Below are 18,105 nucleotides of genomic sequence, written 5' to 3'. Positions count from 1 at the left end.
ACGCACTTCATTATTAGCAATGGCCCAGCGGGAGGGAATGAGGTTTTTCCCCATCACCTTTCTGCAGATGGAGAACACCCTGCCTGCTGTCCCGGGAGCCCTGTGGAGCCAAGCCGGAGGCCTCCTGGTGTTCCCGTGCTCTCTGCAACCCTGAGGAGGGGGTCAGGATGCTTGGATGCAGAGAGAGCCTGTGGAGACCCAGCCCTGCCCCTCTGCAACATGTTTTCTGGGGCCCAAATTGCTGTCAGCAAGGCTGTGTGGGGGCTGCTGTGGGCACGGCAATCGGCTGTTTTTTATTGCTGAGCTGTTTTAAACCAAGTAGTGCTGGGAGCAGTTTGCTGGCAGCCACATGAAGTTGCTGTAGTGTCGGGGGGACCCGGGGGCTGAGAGGAGCAGAGAGGTTGGGGGCTTGGGAAAAGCCTAAGCGGGGCTGGAGCACCTCTGCCCAGGGAACATCCCTGGCTGGTGGCACATCCCAGGGGAGCTGCCATGCCATGGGGACGTGCCTGGGGGAGCGGTGAAGACGTGGTGGCAGGAAACGGGGCAGACGGGAAGGAGGGGTGCGGCTGTGACCAGCACCCGTTGCAGTCAGCCCGGCATCACTGCGACCTGCCCGGACCGAGGCTGTGGTGGGATGTCGTTCCTGCCTGTAACCACGGGCGTGTGTCTGTCCTTCTGGCAGGGACCCATGGGCTGCTGGGGGTGCCGAGCTCTGAGCAGCGGGATGGGGATCGCAGATGCATTCCTGGTACTGGTAGGATGGGAAATGTCACCATTGCGAAGTGCCCCCTAATTCAGAGGCCGCATGTGCTGCTGCTCCAGCGTGCAGCTGGGCGGTGAAAAGGAGCCATGGGGAACAGGGAGGCTGAGGATGGAGGGAGCAGTTGCGTGCCTTGGTGCTGCACCGAGGAGAATGTTCGCGTGTGAGCCTGGTGAGCAAGGACTGGGGACAGTGTGTGTGTGTGGGTGAGCACTGGCAGCACAGCTTGAGGACTCTGGTGTGCGGTGGGGGGAGCTGGCAGCGAGCAGGGCCCCAGTGCGCGAGCACACGGGATGCGTGTGTCCCCAAAGCCAGGCTGGGGACAGTGCGGGTGTGATTGTTCCCCAGGGAGTGAGGGGTGCTGTGCATGGGCTGCCGTGAGGACGGAGCAAGGATGCTGCAGGTGTCTCAGTCCCTGAGGCGGCTGGGACACCGGGTGACCAGGTTCCCCCCCCCATGCCGGCATGCCCGTGCTTAGCACGCTGTAGGGGTGGTGAGTGACAAAACCGGCTCCCAGCCAGGACATGGCAGGGCTGATTCAGAGGGGTGAAACGTGTCGTGTCTCACCAGCTCCAGGGCAGGCGCTGGGACGGGTGGCAGCCCCGCGGGGCTATTCCTTTCCCCCCATGCACGCTGCAGCCCGTGGGGCGAGCAGCGCTGCACCGTCACCCGCGGCGGCTCCTGCGCACCTGTGGGTGCTGTGGTGGGGGGGACACGGGACCGTCCTGCAAGAGGAGGCTGCAAAGAGCGCCCCACGGAGCCGACACCCCTCTCCCCTCCGCGGGGGCTCGGTGCAGTAAACGAGGCTGAGAAAAACGCTTCTCCCCCGGCGGCCTAGGCCGTGCCCGGCGTGGGCGATACGGCCTCCTCCTACCGGCCGCCGCCACGGCGAGGGGCGCCTGGAGCCGCTGCCGGTCCCGGGGCTGCAGCCGAGGGGTTCGCGGGGTCTCCCCGCGCCGGGGGTTGCGCAAGGGGCGGCGGGCCCGCCCCGGACACCGCCCCGCCCGCCGGTGGGCACGGCCGGGCCTTCCCCCTCCTCCTCCTCCTCCTCCTCCTCCCGCCCCTCCGCCGCCCGCCTCCGCGCCGCGATTTGCCGGTGCCGGCTCCGCCCGCTGCCCGCGCGGCCCCGGCCGAGGGGCGCGTTCAAACACGGCGAGGGAAGGAGCGGGGAGAGGAGCCGAGCGGGACCGCAGCGCCGCCGGCATGGTGAGTGCGGGCCCGGGGCGCTCCCGGCGCGCTCCCCCGGCGCGCTCCCGTGAGCCCCCCCGGCGCGCCCCGGTTCGCGTCCCGGTGAGCCTCGATGCGCCTCCCGGGGAACCCCGATGCGCCCCCGCGGGGCGGCTGCCGGTGCACCCCCCCGGTGCTCTCCGCCGCGCGGCGCTTTGTCCCGGGCTGCGGCGCGCTCAGCACGGCCCGGCCCCGGGGACCGAGCTTCCCCTCCGCCTCCTCCGTGCCGGAAATTCCGGCCGGGATCGGCGGGGGCTGCGGGGACGCGCAGGGGGGGCTACGGGGAGGAGGGTGCGGGTTCCCCGCAGCCCCGCGAGTTCTCGTCCGGAGCGGGTGGGAAAGGGTTTGTGGCCGTGTCCTGCCCGGGCAGGGCTCGGCGGGGGCACGGCTGGGGCTGGGACCGGAGCTCATCCGCCACCCCGGGAAGGAGCCGGGCGGGAAGGAGCCAGGCTGGCCAGACCGGTGTTTTGCCGCCTGGGGGGTGACACCCTTCCCGCCGCAGGCAGGACACCTTCGGGTTCCCCCGGCGCTTCCCAAACCTCCCACAACCTGACCTACTTCCTTGGCCGACTGTGCCGGGAGGAGCCACTTCAGAGCTCGGCCGAGCTGCTCCCGCAGATGCCCCAGTGCCGGGGGCTGGATGCGGTGAGCTTCCCCCCATGGGGACATCCGTGTCCCCCATCCCAGCGCACACCCGGTGGCACCGCAGGCAGCCCAGACCCTCCCAAAGGATCCATCCCTGCTGCCTTTCGTGTGGTGCCGATACCTGGAGCAGGTGCTGGGCTCGCGGAGGGAGGTGACAGCGCAGGCCAGGAGCTGTCAGACAGGTTTGTGCGTGGCAGCAATTAAAAGCGGGGTGTTTGTTTACCCGGTGCGTGGTGCTGAGAACCAGGACAGCTTCCTGGGTGTAACCCAGCTCAGGAGCCCTCGGCGGGGCTGGGAGCCATGGCGGGGGGTCTGCCTGGTCTGCCACGCTCGTCGTGTCCCCTCCACCAGGGCTGCCCACGAAGGGCTGCAAGGACCATTGTTTTCCAACCCCCCGGTGCTGGGGAGCCAGAGCTGACGCTGAAGGCATTTTCCCGTCCTTCCTCCCGTCCTTCCTCGGCCACCTGTGCAGGAAGCTGTATTGTCCTGTCTGCATCCTGCCCCTTCCCACCATCTCTGGCCACGGCGTCTTCCACACGCACGTAGCAGCTGAGCTGTGGCCACCTCATCGCTGCCCAGTGTTGGGCTGGGAGCACCTGCAGATGCAGCAGGGCCATGGGGAGGGTTTGGGAACTTGCCCCGCGTGGGGCAGGAGGCCATGCTGGGAGGGAAGAGTCCCCATGGGGCAGGAGAGATGCCCATCTCCTGCGAACCCGGGGGAGGCTGAACCAATGACCCAGGACTGCGCATCCCCAGCATAATTTTGGGGAGGGCTCTGGAGTGTGTCTGGACCATGAGGTCCTGGCGGGGTGGCTCCGTGCCACCGGGCCGGGCTGGCACCAGGCCCAGGCAGGTGCTGCCGGCTCCTGAACTCGCCCGCCTGGCTGGGTGGCAGGTGCCTGTTTTGGTGTCGGCCCCGGCCCCGGGCGGGAGGTGGGGCTGGGTGTGGGAGGGAGGCACTCCGCTGTGGGGGGGGCGGCAGCAGGGAGCCCCCGCCCCACTGCGGCTTGCCCGGTGGCGTGCTGTGCGTGGTGCCCTGCTTGCTTCGCTCCCGGGTCCCCTGGGGACCTGGCAGGTCCTTCCCAGCACCAGGAGCCCATGTTTGTCCCTGGGGCCAGCTGGGAAAGGGGGTGCCAGGGGGCTCAAAGTCCTGGCTGCCCGGCGTTGCTGACTTTGTCTCTCCTTCAGCAGTGCTGGTACCGGGCTTTTCTCTAATTCTCCATGGCAGCAGCACAGGGTCCTGTGACCTGTGAGCCTGACACCCGTGTCCTTGGCACCTACCTCTCCTCGGAGCCCGTCAGTGTTGTTGGCAGCATGGGCAGCGTGGGCAGCCTGGTGGAGAAGCAGGATCTATCCCCCCTGGAGCTGCGGGCCCCGCTGGGGGGCTCGCGGGGGCTTCGGCAGCCCGACGGCTTGCTGCGGAAGGGGCCGAGCCAGCGGGAGCTCTTCAGCTACCTGCACGGGGCCAAGAAGGAGGCACGGTCGGAGCGGAAGCACCAGACATCGGGTGCCTGCTACAAGCGGAACTATGAGAGCGACCGCGAGAACCGGTCCCCTGAGCGCTGCTCCCGCGAGCATCACCGCGGGGCCGACTTCTCCAAGAGCTCCCTGCCTGAGAGGGGCCGCTTCGACAAGGTGAGGTGGCTGTGGGTGCCATGCTGGGCCCTGAAATACATCCGAGAGGGGATGGGGCTGGAGGAGAATGGTCTATGCCCAGGATGGGATATGGGGATTTGGGGATGTCTGAGGATATGGGGCTGGGAGTGAGTGGGTTCTCCCTGGCTTGGGGCCCCTATGTGTGCTGGTGGGGGCTGTTGGGCTCATCATGACCCTGCTCTTGTTTTTCAGTGCCGTATCAGGCCCTCAGCCTTCAAGGCAGTGGCTGGGAAGGGGCTGGTCTCCATGCAGGGCTTGTCCTCGTCCAAGGGGCAGAAGCTGTCCAAGAGCAACGGGAGCCTGCACACGCTGCTGTCGCAGAGCAGCACTGTGGCCTCCCAGCATGGCCCAGTCCGCACCCACCTGCTCCATGCCATCAGCCTGGATGAGGCCTCTGACTCCAGCCACAACTCCATCCAGAGCTTCCCTTCCTACGGCTCCCGCCTCAAGCCTGCCCAGAGCCAGTTCAGTGCCTCCATGGGCCACATCAACCACATCGGGGGCTCCTTGGACAGAGTGTCTCGAAGCCCCAAGGACCCCCTGGCCCCCGAGAAGGCACCCCTGTCCTGCAAAAGCATGGCCACGCTGAGCCGGCTGCAGAGCCCTGGGGAGCCCCCGCCACCCTATGAGTTCACCTACTCACTGGAGGACGCGGTGAAGCAGCTGGAGGACCGGCTGCATGAGACGGGAGGAGAGCTGCGGCAGCTCAAGAGGAGCCTTAGTGAGACTGAAGACCCTTTCACACAGGTGAGCTGTGGGGCTGGGGCTGTGCTGGGGCGTGGGGCAACGGTGCCTGCGGGGAGGGAGCTGTGAAGGAGCTGGTGTCCTGCCATGGCGGGTGATGGGCTGGGAATGTCCAAGTGTGGGAGGACCCAACATCACGGGACCTTCTAGGATCCCTCCCTGGGGCTGCCCTGCCCAGGCGCAGGCTGTGGACCCTCACTAGTGTCTGTCTGTGCTGACAGGTGTTTGAAGACAAGCAGCGGCTGTGGCTGGACGAGCTGGAGGATCTGAAGCAGATGTACATGGCCAGGCTGCAGCAGGTGACGCAGCAGGCGCAGCGTGGGCAGCGGGCGCTGCAGCTGCAGCTCTACAAGGCGCAGCAGGAGAAGAAGCGGCTGCAGGAGGAGCTGAGCATGCAGCAGTGCCAGTGCGAGGAGGCCAAGCTCCGGCAGTCCCAGGGTGAGCGAGTCAGCCCCAAGCTGGAAGAGACCAAGTGGGAGGTGAGTCCCCATCCTTCCCTCTCTGTTGCCACCCTCCTGGCTGTGAGGCCACGACGGGGGCAGTGGTTTCCTGCTCTGGTGTCACTTGTGGCCACAGGACAGAGGGGATGAGCCAGATGTGATGCTCGTGGTCTCTCAGGGATGCTGTGGTGACAACCTGGGGTGATGCCACCCCTGGGGTGCTGCTCCTCTAACCGTCACCCCTTGCCCGTGTCCCGCAGGTGTGCCAGAAGGCAGCAGAGATCTCTCTGCTGAAGCAGCAGCTCCGGGACACCCAGGAGGAGATGGCTCAGAAGCTGGGAGAGATCTTCAGCCTGAAGACACAGCTGCGGGAGGCCAAGGCAGAGGTCCAGGCCAGGGACTCCCAGCTGGCACAACTGGCAGACTCCCTCCAGAGACCCCCAGAGCCCGGCGCCTCACTGCCGCTGGGCGATGACCCCATGCCGGTGTGCCAGGACTTCCCTGGCTGCGAAACTGATGATTCCAAGTGCCGGGGCCTTCACAGCGACACAGCGGAACCCCTGGAGCGGCAGGTGGAGTGGCTGTGGGCAGAGCTGCTGCGGGAGCGGCGCCAGGGCCAGCTGCAGGCTGTGAACTTTGAGCTGGAGAGGAAAACCTGGCAGGAGGAGAAGGAGAAGGTGCTGCGGTACCAGCGGGAGCTCCAGGCCAGCTACATGGAAATGTACCACCGGAGCCAGGCGCTGGAGCGGGAGCTGCGGCAACTGCGGTCAGAGCCCAGGGATGTCGGGGCTGACTCGCCATGGATTGAACGGGTGGAGTCCTCGAAGATTTGAGCGGCAGGATGCCTGTGGGACTGTGAAGGGAGAAGGTCTTTTGCTGCTGCAATGGGACATCTCAGGGTCTGCACAAGGACCAGCTGCTCAGCGCTGCCCTGGGGAGAAGGACTGATTGCAACAAGGGAGCTTTTCCTTCTTGCAGCACTTCAGGCCCTACTGGGGGGAGTCTCTGGAGATGGAGGGGCCACCTGTGCCAGGGTGGGGGGGTCTTGCATGTGCCCCATGCTCTGACTGCAGGAGCGTTTGCCCTGGGATTCCTTCTGCCATGGGGCAGAAACCAAGTGCCCTGTGAGACATTCCCTGTCCCTCCTGCTCTGCTGATCCATTTCCTACAACCCAGTAACTTCATGTCTTGCTAAGAGGAGGCTCAAGCCTCATCCCCAGCCCTGCTGGTTGCAGTGTCCGCCCTGCCCGCGCGGTTCCTGGAGCTGGCGGTGTGGCAGTGCCCTGTGCCTGCACTGGTCCGTGTCGGTGCCACTGTGGAGGCAGAGGAGGAAAGGCGGGCAGGTGCTGGTGCTGCTGGGAGGTGGGGGCAGCTGCCCCAGCTCCTCTGTTCTGGTTTTCCACGTCAGCAGCATCGTGGCTGCTCTGTAACGGAGGGTGGTTAATGCAGCTTCCCTGAGGGACCCCGGAGCTGAGAGGGGTGACTTGTGCAAGGAGGGATGGGCCCCAGGTGCCCTGCCATGCTGGAGGCCCTTGGGGAGGGGAAAGAGCGCTGGGCTGTGGTGTCCCCAGGCTGGGGTGTCCCCACGCGTCCCCTCGCGGGTGACGGGCAGCCCCGCGCTGGGACTGGGCAGCGGAGCCGTGTGAGGCCGCGCCGGCCCCGCTGCCCTCCGCCTTCCCTGCAATAAACCCGGATTTCGTTCTGCGGCCTCTGCTTCCTCCAGCGCGGCGGGGGGGACCGCGGCTTTCAGCCACGCGAAGTGGGGGGAGGCGGCCGGGGGCTGGCGGTACAACCCGTCGGGACATCGCAGCAGCTGACTCACGGCAGGGCCGCGCCCGGTCCGACCGGCTGGTCCCCGCGGGGGCGGCTGAGGAGCCCGGGGCGGCGGCGGCGCCGCCGGGACAGGCATTACCCCCCCTCTCCCCCAGAATGGTTTAACCCGGCCGGACCGCCCCCCCTTCCGCCGCGGAATGGTTTGCTCCTCCCCGCCCCTGGGCGGGCCGGTGCGCGAGCGCCCCCTGCCGGCGCGGCGGCCCCGACACCTGCGCCCGCTTGCGATCCGGTCCCCGCCACTCGCCGGTACCACGTCCTACAAACACCGCAAACACCTTTATTCACAGCGCTCAGCGCCCCCACAAACGGGGGGAGGAAAACACCCCCGCCCACCCCCAGGGTCCCCACAAACGGAGGGCACGTCCCCGCCCCACTCCGCAGTCCGTTCACAGCGGCAGGGGCAGGGCCGCCACCTCCTCCAGACACTCATCGTAGCTCTCCTGATACTCCTCATGGGGCTTGATCATGATCACGCAGGTCGGGCGCTTCGAGCCAGCTGCAGCTCCCAGGTCCTGCGGGAACAGGGTGAGGCCATGAAGGAGGCTGGGGGCACAGGGTCCCCCCAAGGGGAGGCCTGACTGGCCAACACGCTCCACACCCCGCTCCAACACAGCGAAGACATCTCTGCCAGTCCCTCGGCCCTCCAGACTCGTGCTGGGTTTAAGAACCCTTTTCCCAGCTTGTCTCCTACACCCTGGGCTGGTGCCTGTACTCCTGCCCTAGATCAGGGAGCCACAGTCTATCCGAAAGACACAGACCCCCCCAGCTTCCAGTCTACCAGTAACCAACACCACACCTTGGCCAATATCTCGTTTCTGCAAGCAGCCAAGCCTCAGCTCAGATCTAAAGCAGGAAAATTCACCCTGGTTCCATCCCAGAAAGCTCCCATCCCCAAATGCTGCCGGGACTCAACCGGGGGAAAACATGCTACGGTGCCACACTGAAACCCTCCTACACCTGCACGGTGACTGCTTGTCCCTCTCGTGCCCTTGCCCCAGCCAGGCACCGAGTGCTTTACCCAGGCACCAGATTTGTGTTTTTCTGGGGCTGCCCACCGGGCTCCCTCTTACTGGAGCCGGTTCCTCCTGGCTGCACAGCCCCAGCCCCTTACCGATTTGGAAGGGACGTATGCGTAGGGGAGGCTCCTGTCCTCGCACATGATGGGGATGTGGCAGTACACATCGATAGGCAGCGTGTCGCCGGCCAGCACCGTGATCCTGCGGGGAAAGCCCGTGTCAGCGGCCGGGCCCAGCCGGGCCACGGCGGGGCAGCGGGACCGGGGCAGCGCTTACCCCTTCTCGCCCTTGTTGATGAACTTCTGGACCTCCTTCACCCCGCGACGGATCTGCTTGTGCTTGGCCGCTGCAAGAGAATCACACCGTGAGGGGACTGCGCCGCCGCGGCCCGGGCCCGGTCCCTGCCATGTCCCGGTACCGGCCAGACCTTTCCTGATGCACTTGTAGAGCTTGCGCGTCAGCTTGCGGGAGGCGAGCGGCTGGGCGATGGGGTTCAGGAAGTCGAGCTGCTCCCGGTACGATCGCTCTGGGGTTCCGTCCGCCTCGGCCGCCGCCTCCGGCTGCTTCTCTCGCGCCATGGCCCCGCCGCGCCGCGCCGCCGCTTCCGCTTCCGGGGCACTCGCTGCCCGGGAGGTGTCACTCACGCCTACCAGCCCTTCACCAGCCAATCGGCAACCCCGCCAGGCGCTGCCCGCCCACCGCGCCAGCCAATGGCGAGCGGCGCCTTCCCGCCAGCGCCGCTGCGGGCTCCAGGTCCCTCCCGCGCCCCGGGGCTCCCGCAGCCCGGGGTCCCCGCACCCCCGGGCCCCCTCCCGGGCCGCGGTGTGAAACACGCGGGGACAGGATTTTAACACGGGCCTTTACTGGGTGCTGCCAGCGCTGGCCCAGCCGGTGCGGGGAGGCCGGGCCCCCCTCACGGCCCGAGGCGGCTCGGGCAGGTAACGCTCAACTCGGTGCAAACCCCAACACAGCAACGGTGCGAACGTACCGAAGGCTGTTGACAGCACAGCATTCCCACAGCACCCCGGGGACAGCCTGGCACCTTCCCATCCCCGATTCATGCCAGCTGCTCACACCGATGAGTTTCTCCCTTTTTATTTTTGTGTCCCAGGGAACCTTTTCTCACTGCAGGGCTACGCTGCTGCTTTTCCCCATGAGGAAGGAGGTTTCCCTCCTGGTGCTCCTCCTAGAAACCACTTTGTTCCTCATCCCACCGACCTGGCAGGCACACTGGGGGATAACTAGGTCTGCTGAAGGCCATGGTGCAATGTCAGCACATCCAAGCCCCAGCAGAGCTCTTGAACCAGGGAGATAACACTCTGCCAACACAAACAGGGCTCAGACGTGGCTCATTACCTTCTCCCCCACCCCAGCTGGTCTCTTGGGCACAGGAGGGCTTCAGCCAACATCTGCAGCTGCTGCAGGACCTCTCGCTGCATCTCCACGGCCATGCGGTGCACGTGGTGGTCAGAGCTGTTGTACATCATTGCGTTCTGGAACATGAGCATGAGGTCGCGCTGGAACTGGATCATGGACTGAATGTGTCCCTTTGACAATCTTCTTTTTATGCTGGTTAAATCCATGGGTCTACAAAAGATAGAAAGGAGAATTAAATTGCAACCCACAGCCAGGTATTCTTCAGGCTCTGCATGAACGTGCTTGAACTCTTTTCAGCCTGGCCCTGAAAGCACAGCTATTTTCAATCAATTTTATTGCTCAGGACAAAAAGGGGGAGCGAGAAATGTTCTTCTTCCAAGTCAGACAAAAGTAAATTTAGCCAATGCGACACCTGCTATCCAATCAACTTGGGAGGTCATTAGTAGTCACCTCTAAAAAAAAAAAATTGATATTGAGCTCCAGAGAAGGCAAGCAGAGCGATTCCAGCAATTAGTCTTCATGAAGTCAGGCCAGGTCTTAGTGGAGAAAGAAAAGTTACTAAAATAGGTATCTATTAAAACCCCTTAAAATCAAATGGTGCCACTAGCAAAAATAGCAGTGCTGAGAAGAGGAACATGATGGAGAATAAATATTACTTCCCTTATTTTGACAGAATGAGAAAATGAATGGCTGCAGACAGGACAACTGTGACTAGAATAGAATATGAGTCAGCTCTGAAAAATACCCTTAATCTCTCTGGGAAATATTCTTACGACCCACTTCTCCACTGAGAGTAAAACATCTGGGGAACAAGCAGTGGATGAGGAGAGGGTATTGACCGAGGCACCGTGAGGAGAGGAGACGGCTGAGCTGCAGAAGCTGAATCCCCTGCTCACAGCTGCATGGATCCTGCCTGGAGCGTGTCAGCCATGCAATGCCAGCAAAGCTTCCAGGTTCTAACCACCTGGAAGGGAGTTTTAATAAAAAAAAATCAGTGGGAGATGCTGGCAACAGCCAGACTCTGGAAAAGGAGGAAGGAAACCATCCCACTCACCCTTTGGAAACCAGAGAAGATGGAAAAAAACAGAGAGAAATCAACCAGCGAGTATGTCCTCCACAAACTCACCTCTTCACCACATCCCTGTATCCCGGGGCTTGTTTCTCTGACACTGCCTTCAGGAACGGGCCGCTGTATCTACAGGGACAAGCATGAAGAATAATCGCTGTCTGCCTCTCCACCTCAGACAACATCCCAACCTCCCAGTGCTTGCCTCTCCCTCCTTGCCCCGATGGCCACGGCCCATTAGCAACAGCCAATATTTGGTGGTGGGCATGAATTCGGTGGCTGGCTGAGCCCCTCGCTGAAGCTGGCTGTGCCAGCTGTGTAGGAAGCAACATTTGGGCTCTGCCATATTAGGCAGAAGAAATAAATCTGCAGTGTTCTCTCCAGCTTTGCAGCACCCGGCTGTTCCTGCTGCGAGGGCAGCCAGAAGCAAAGCCATGGAGAGACAAGTCAGCTCGCGACGCCTGTCGTGGAGGGGGGGACAAAGGCTGGTGGCACAGGAGCTGGAGGTCAGGGCAATGCGTTCAGGAGCCACATCGATCCAACCCTTTGCCCCCACCTACCTGTGGCTGGCTATCATCTTCCAGATGGACAACAGAGTTCTTTTAAAGAGCAAACGCTGCAGGGGGTTTTCCCAGCTCAGCTGCACCCTGTGGAGGGAAGATATCACCAGATCATCACACTTGAGATAATGTAGAAGGTGGCAATTCTGCGAGCATCCACCACATGCAGGTGGATGAAGCTCTGAGACCCTTTGCTGTAGCTGTGCAAAGCCTCCCAGAGTGAGATGGTGGGAGCGTTCTGCATCTGAATGCACAACTGGATGTCCAGAATGCAGGAAGATGCAGGTAGAAACAAGATCTGAGCTGAGCAGCTCTAAAAGGCAGGATCAAATTGCACAGAAAAGCTCACACTACTCTGAAGTTTAGAACTTTACCGAGGTGCTTTTTATTCAGTCTTCCATCCCAATAAACCACCCTTTTCCTTTGAAAGGCAGCCCAGGCGATCACACACGTGGCAGAGCCTGCATGGGACTGACGCCTGCACCTGCCTAAAGGGGGCTGTTGATGCCTCTCTTGGGAGCTGGACTGGACGCTGCTTGACAAAGTGTGATGCTCAGTTCACACGAGGCCCAGCTGCCTTGTGAAAACATGCATTTTCCATTTAACCTCTTCTTTAATCTCTGCTCTTCTCACTTCAGCTTAGGATCAATGCCCAAAAATGCTGGCAGATCCACAGAGACAGCACAAGTTACCTCCTGCCCTCCGGTTCTCCTCTCACTTTCCTGGAGGTGACCAGTGCCGCACACTTGTTCTCACGTAAGACGAGAAACAACTCCATTCTGCTGCATCTGCGTGAGAACAGACTGAACTACTTACAGCTGCATGTTGGCGGGGCTCGTGGAGTCCCGCACGGGGGCTGCAGAGGTGCTGCCGCTATCGTCCCAATCCCGGGCCTGACTGCTCATCTCTTGTGGTTGCACCTCACCCAAAGCTTGTTCTCCAGGTGTCTCTTGAGTCTTGTTCTGAAGAGCACAGAAGGAAAGGGAGATATGGCTAAAATGGAAGCTTATCACCTGAATTCTTTATCTACAAGGCAGCTTGCGGTGCATTCCCTTCCTGCATGCAGTCTCAGCCGGGAACTAGCTCACTGTTATTCTGGAGGATGATGTTTGACCCTGTTCAGACCTTCACTGTGCCATCCAGCACTCCAGTAAAAGCCGGGTCTGATCTCCTCGATCAGAACTGCCTCTGGCTAATACAAACACTGTGGAGCTGACTGGTGCCCGGTGTTGTGCCTGTCTGCTTTTCTGGGAAGAGTCATGGATGTGAGAGGGCAATGGGGAGCTGAGGTAAGACTGCCTCGGGCTTGTTAAAGCTCAAGACGCAGATAAGAGGATCCTCTAGAGTGCAACAAGGTTGTTTCCTCACAACCTCCTACATGAATATGACAGAGAATAGACTCAGCCAGGAAGAAGAGCGGTGCCGTTGGTGTAGTGATTTGCCAATAAAAGGCAGAGAGTGCGGGGAGGGAGGCTCTTTGGAGTCCAGAAGTGGGATTATGTGCAGGGGCAGCTGAGAATTCCTCAACAGATCTGAAGTGTGGAGCAGACTCCTCAGGAAGAAAGTGGACGCTGTGCTGTGTTTGGCTGTGACCGCTGGGAGAACCGCGAGGGAACTGCTGAGAATAACCCCATCCTGGCTGAATAGGTGAAAGGCGAGAACCCTGAAAGTCATTTCTACCTCCACTGTCTAAGTTTGCAAGGGAACAAATATGAGTGTGGAACTGAAAAAATGGCACTGTTCCTCCTCTGCGATGTCACCTGTCCCAGCAACACCTGTCAGGCTGGTGAGAGCTCCCAGTCCCCCCAGTCACAGGACCGGTGCAAACCCAGGCTAGACAGTGCTGGCTTCAAGACATGACTGTCTCCAGAGGCAGATGGTTATTGCTGTCACAGCCACGTGGGCCTGAAACCAGCCAAGCTGTCTGCTGTATAACACAGCAATTAGAACAAGGCAAGTATTCCAGTCTTGCCTCCAACCTGAGAGCAGACTGCCAGCTCTCATGAGTCACCTTTACACTGCCAAGGAGCAATTCCTCCAACTCACATCTGAGGGTTTGATCTCTAACAAACTTCCTGTTCATAAAAATACATTTCCGTACATAAAAAAAAATCCTTCCCCTCATACATTGCTTTTGCATTTCCCCCCTTGCTGTGTCCTCCTCTGTGTCCCCCATCTCCCTACTCAGAACGTGGGACTTCCCCATCTCTTCTAGAGATTATTTCCTTCACTGTCTCTTGTGTCTTATCCAGGACAGAGGCTCTCTTAGGACCACCTCTCCCCTACCTCTCTTCCTGGGAAGTGTTCTTTCTCATCTTCAGCCAGGACACGTAGTGGACTTTCCTCTGCTCCTGAGACTGCTGTCCCTGTGGTGTTTTCCTGGCCCCTAACATCTTCCCCATCATTCTGCTTCCCAGAGCCACAATAACCCCACCGAGTTTGTACTGACTCTGTGCTGCTAATGCGGAGAGGTTCCAACATCTGGGTTACCTGCAACAGAGATTTATTGCTTCAAATTGTGATGGCAAATGCAAGAAGAAATAAGCAGCACAGATGCTATTTTTGCTTTCACTCATGAAAGCCTTTCCATTTTTAGGAATCCTCACAAAATCTTCTGATTTTTAAAGTGTCAGTTCACTGACATCGCTGTGCTTTAGAGTGAGCTGTGTTTTGGCAAAGCTGCTGCCTGATCGCGGTGCCAGCTTGAAATGAGAGGAAGGGCTCGGCTTGGAACAGGGAGCAAGTGAACACAGGGCACCTGCTCCTGCCCCAGACTGGTTCTGTGTGTAGGGATGGTGGAGGCCCTGAAAACTCTCATGTTTCAGGAGGACCTGAACTATGCCACCCACTTTCCTGTCATCCAAAGAGCTCTACCTCTGAGAAGAACTGAAGAAGACTGTCATCCTCACGTGGCTCCTCTGCCGTTTGGTAGTCTTCACCATCATCCTCCCAGAGAGGCTCACTGAAGTCCAGCTCACAGTCTGCCTCTCGGCTGCTCTCCTCTAGCTTCCCCATGGCCACCTCTTCAGTATTCCTCCAGCTCCCCATATCCAGATCCAGGCTTGAATCCCAGCTGAGAAGAGACTGGAAGTCGCTGTTCCTCTCTGACTCGCTGGTGGACTCAGTCTCAGACTCCCACCAGGCCCAGGCATGGCCCATCTGCAAACAAACATAGAGAAACAGTGATTTCTTTGTGCCCTGATCCAGAACCGCAAAGCCCAGCTCATTTCCTGACGTCCTTGGAGAGCCAAAGCATGAGAAGGACTCTGAGTCCACGCTTCGCAGCATGTGGCAGGGCTGTAGCTCTGCAACACCAACTGCCATGTCAGAGCAACCGAATTTCAGGTTTTCTGGCGCTTCTGCTGTGCTGTGCTGTCCCCTGCCCAGGGATCTGTGGGTTACTGTGCTTGGGAGATGCTGAGCTGGTTTGGAGCATGTGGCTTTGCTGGATGCTACAGGTTTAAGGTGCCAAAGGCATCCAGCAGCAAGCTCAAACCCAGTCATCCGCTCCTGAGCTGCTGACAGGTGTGAACAACTAGTGACGGCAAGGACAATACATTGGAATTCCCTTTGCTGCCCCTTGAGAACTTTTAAAACTGGAAATAACTTACTACAAACCGTACAGACGCTTTGTTTTGAAAGTGATGGATGTGATTTAGCTGGATGATATCTTGTGTACCCAAGCCAGAAGAACTATAACCACACGGTCACACACTGACGGGATAGTTCTAGACATTTCAGAAAAAAAAAGTTTGCATTCTCTTAAGAAGGAAGAAACGATTCATTTCATCTCTGTTTCATTAGTCCATGCATAAGTGTCTTCTAATGCATGAGTCCTGAATGGTTTCTCTAAGTCTAGGGAACTGCTTGCAGAGTCACAGCAACAACAGTAAAAGCTGTTAGAAAAATCTGTATCTTGCCACTGAACTCAGCTGCCTGGATGCTGTACCTATGGAGAATTCTATGCATTAATTAGCAGTGTCTTTTGAGTTTTCATTTAATTATGTGCAACCTAATTTTTCCAGAATTTTGAACAAGCACATTTCTCGCCCATCTCCTTTGGCATTCTCAGGACTGCCAGCACAGCTACAAATACAGCTTACAGTGCATAATGGGGAGAAATAAGGAATCCACTGGGTTTGGAATGAGAGAACTTGCTTGTTTATGAACTTAGAAGCCGAGCTAGGCTGTCCTTCTGAAACCTCTTTCAAAGTGAACTTCGGCAGAAGCAGATAAAATTTGATGAGGTAAGAGATAACATTACCTGCTCTCAGCTTCCAGCTAGAGGAGTTGGACAAACTGTGATTTCATCTGCAGACGAACCCCACGCCTAAAGCGCTTCCTGCACCATCAGCAGAGCTGGCCGGACACGCAGAACCAGCCACCTCAGCTCAGCTGAAGAACAGAAAAGCTTTAGCCTAAGGTAATCCAAGCATTTTAAAAATCAGGAAGCTCAGGGGAACTGGAGCATAAGCATCGATTAAAAAGATCTTTGGCCTTATGTTGAGTTTTACTAAATCGTGGAAGACTCAAGATGCCAGAGAGCAGAACGGCAGCATTAGTGCAAGACAAGTGGAATGAGTGAAGTAATTACAGGCTGGTTAGTTCCACACTAATTCTGTGCAAAAAATAAGGGACAAAATGATAGACTTCAACTTTTAATTAAAAACTGCCTGACAGTTCTTAATTATGTTGCCTACATAAGTCACCAGCAAGGAATCATTATCAAATTGGAAACTTTTAGTTCACTTCGCAGACATGAGACACTGTACAACCCTTACTGAGATGAGAAAAAGCTCTTAGAAATAAAAAAGACGGCCTTTAAAAGGAACTTATACGTCAAAACAAGAAAAATGATAAAAGTCTGAACTCTAGTAAATGAAATGTTGAATCCACAATAAAGTAGGAAAAAAAAAGAGAACAAAAAAAGAACAATTTGCTAAAGACATAAAAGCAAATAACAACAACAAACCTCATCAAAAACATCAGAGAGCTGCCAGATGATCAGTGGGGATGACGCATGATCGGTGCCAAACATCTCAGCGGAAAATAAGGCCAGTTGGAAAAACTAAATTAATCATCATTATCAGCAGTTGCCACAGAGGAGATCACACAAGACTTTCTCTTGGGATGGGTCTGAGAGACCGTTTCTAATTAAAATGTCAACAGGGGAGGTTTTAGAACAATTTGAGGGACAGCGTAAACCTTAGAACCTGTTTGGATTCACTCGTGAGTCCTAAAGAAGCTTAAATATAACATGAGCAAACGGATGCTCTGTGACCTGTCATTTCAATTAGCACAAGAAAAACAGAAAGATGCAATTGTTGAATCTGCCTGTAAAAGGGTGGATGTTGGGAGACGCGGCGCAGTAGCCTGAGCTCTGCACTAGACAGATTAGAACAAAGTATTAGGAAAAACAGAATTAGTCAGAGCACGAGATGATGAACTGGGAAAGAGGCAGGGGGGCTCTGGAGAGAAAATCACGTCTTAGATTTTTAAAGACCTTACACATCACTAAAGGCTATTAAAACGTCACAGGACAACAGAAAAGGCTCTTTGAGAGGAAACTACCTGGTTAAGAGAAGCAGCCGAGGGTAGGAACAAACAGCAATGCTTTCCATAATGAAAGCAAGTTACTGGTGGGCATGATAAAGGTTCTATCATGTGCTGTAACTTTTGCGTGTTGAAAAACTGTAAGTTTTTCAACACAAAGACGGGGCAGAGGTGTTACAGAGGAGACGGAGCCAGATTCTTCTCCGTGGCTAACAGTGACAGAAGAGGAGGCAGTGATGACAAACTGCACCATTCAGACTGGATAGAAGGTAAATGTTGACTCCACGAGGGAGGGTAAGCACTGAAGTTATCCAGAGGTGTTAGGGAATCCCCATCCTTGGAGATGATCAAAACTTGACAAGGCTCTGAGCAGCGTGAGCTACCTTGAGCAGCAGGTTGGACTAGATGAATGCGCAGTTGTCCTATCCAGCTGAGAATTATATAGTGGTTTGGGTTGGAAGGGACCTTCAAAGCTCCCCCAGTGCCACCCCTGCCATGAGCAGGGACATCTGCACCAGCTCAGGTTGCTCAGAGCCCTGTCCAGCCTGGCCTGGGATGTCTCCAGGGATGGTTCATCCACCACCTCTCTGGGCAACCTGGGCCGGGCTCTCACCATCCTCAGGGCCAACAATTTCTTCTTTATACCTAGTCTAAATCTACCCTCTTTTAGTTTAGAACCATTACCCCCTGTCCTATTGCTACAGGCCCTACTAAAAAGTTTATCCAAAATTAAATTATTCCATAAAATACATGAAAGCCAAAGAACCCTGTAACTTTTTGTGCTATGGAATTAGAATCTGTAATCTCTGGAAACTGAGAACATAAAAATTCAAATCAGAAGTTTGTTCAAAGTTTTAGGAGTAAAGGACAATTAACCAGTAAGCAAACCAGAGGATTCTACGTTTCTAGCACCAGCAGAGTGACTCCTGGTGGAAATACACCTCAGCTCTACATGAAACTCAACACATCAGGCACAACCAACTTCAACAAAAAACTTGTGAAAAATCAAGAGCTCTCAATAGGTAACATTCCTCTGGTCTTAAATCGCAGTTACTCAGTTTCCTGCAGCTTGTGTGTCAGAAAGCTGCATCCTGTACCTGCTGCTCAAAGTGTAAACCACTCCCAGCTGCTGCAAGCATCAGGAAGGAGATAGATATATATTTTTTTTCCCCCGGAAGGTCACAGGGGCAGAAAATACGCAAATTTTATCTCACAGGTCATATGAGCG

At 57.6% G+C, this 18,105-nt stretch overlaps 2 protein-coding genes across 3 annotated transcripts; one reads left to right on the top strand and one right to left on the bottom strand.

Annotated features, from left to right (window-relative positions):
- The first annotated feature begins 1,915 nt into the window (after positions 1-1,915).
- On the top strand, positions 1,916-7,158 carry N4BP3 (NEDD4 binding protein 3). Of its 2 annotated transcripts, none has more exons than XM_065644094.1 (5): positions 1,916-1,966; positions 3,824-4,267; positions 4,481-5,035; positions 5,254-5,511; positions 5,733-7,158. In XM_065644094.1, exons 2-5 carry the CDS (start codon positions 3,854-3,856, stop codon positions 6,303-6,305), a joined length of 1,800 nt encoding a protein of 599 aa, XP_065500166.1. In that variant the 5' UTR covers positions 1,916-1,966; positions 3,824-3,853; the 3' UTR covers positions 6,306-7,158. The 2 variants fall into 2 exon arrangements, with proteins under 2 accessions (XP_065500166.1, XP_065500167.1); XM_065644095.1 differs by having other exon boundaries at positions 1,917-1,966; positions 3,821-4,267.
- Positions 7,159-7,592: 434 nt separating this feature from the next.
- NHP2 (NHP2 ribonucleoprotein) lies at positions 7,593-8,933 on the bottom strand. The gene is made up of 4 exons (XM_065644301.1): positions 8,749-8,933; positions 8,598-8,667; positions 8,417-8,522; positions 7,593-7,817 (listed from the first exon to the last, which is right to left on the bottom strand). Exons 1-4 carry the CDS (start codon positions 8,897-8,899, stop codon positions 7,692-7,694), a joined length of 453 nt encoding a protein of 150 aa, XP_065500373.1. The 5' UTR covers positions 8,900-8,933; the 3' UTR covers positions 7,593-7,691.
- Between the last annotated feature and the right edge of the window lie 9,172 nt (positions 8,934-18,105).

The sequence above is a fragment of the Caloenas nicobarica genome, chromosome 13 (genome assembly GCF_036013445.1).
Source record: "Caloenas nicobarica isolate bCalNic1 chromosome 13, bCalNic1.hap1, whole genome shotgun sequence".
Classification (NCBI taxonomy): Eukaryota; Metazoa; Chordata; class Aves; order Columbiformes; family Columbidae; genus Caloenas; species Caloenas nicobarica.
This window is presented reverse-complemented; position numbering and strand designations above follow the sequence as displayed.

Excerpts from the sequence above, each read along its gene's own strand:
- N4BP3 (XM_065644094.1), top strand. The coding sequence starts at position 3,854 with ATGGCAGCAGCACAGGGTCCTGTGACCTGTGAGCCTGACACCCGTGTC. Across the intron at positions 4,268-4,480 it reads AGAGGGGCCGCTTCGACAAG|TGCCGTATCAGGCCCTCAGC; the intron begins GTGAGGTGGCTG and ends CTTGTTTTTCAG. Across the intron at positions 5,036-5,253 it reads CTGAAGACCCTTTCACACAG|GTGTTTGAAGACAAGCAGCG; the intron begins GTGAGCTGTGGG and ends CTGTGCTGACAG.
- NHP2 (XM_065644301.1), bottom strand. The coding sequence starts at position 8,899 with ATGGCGCGAGAGAAGCAGCCGGAGGCGGCGGCCGAGGCGGACGGAACC. Across the intron at positions 8,668-8,748 it reads CTACAAGTGCATCAGGAAAG|CGGCCAAGCACAAGCAGATC; the intron begins GTCTGGCCGGTA and ends ATTCTCTTGCAG. Across the intron at positions 7,818-8,416 it reads CATACGTCCCTTCCAAATCG|GACCTGGGAGCTGCAGCTGG; the intron begins GTAAGGGGCTGG and ends CTGTTCCCGCAG.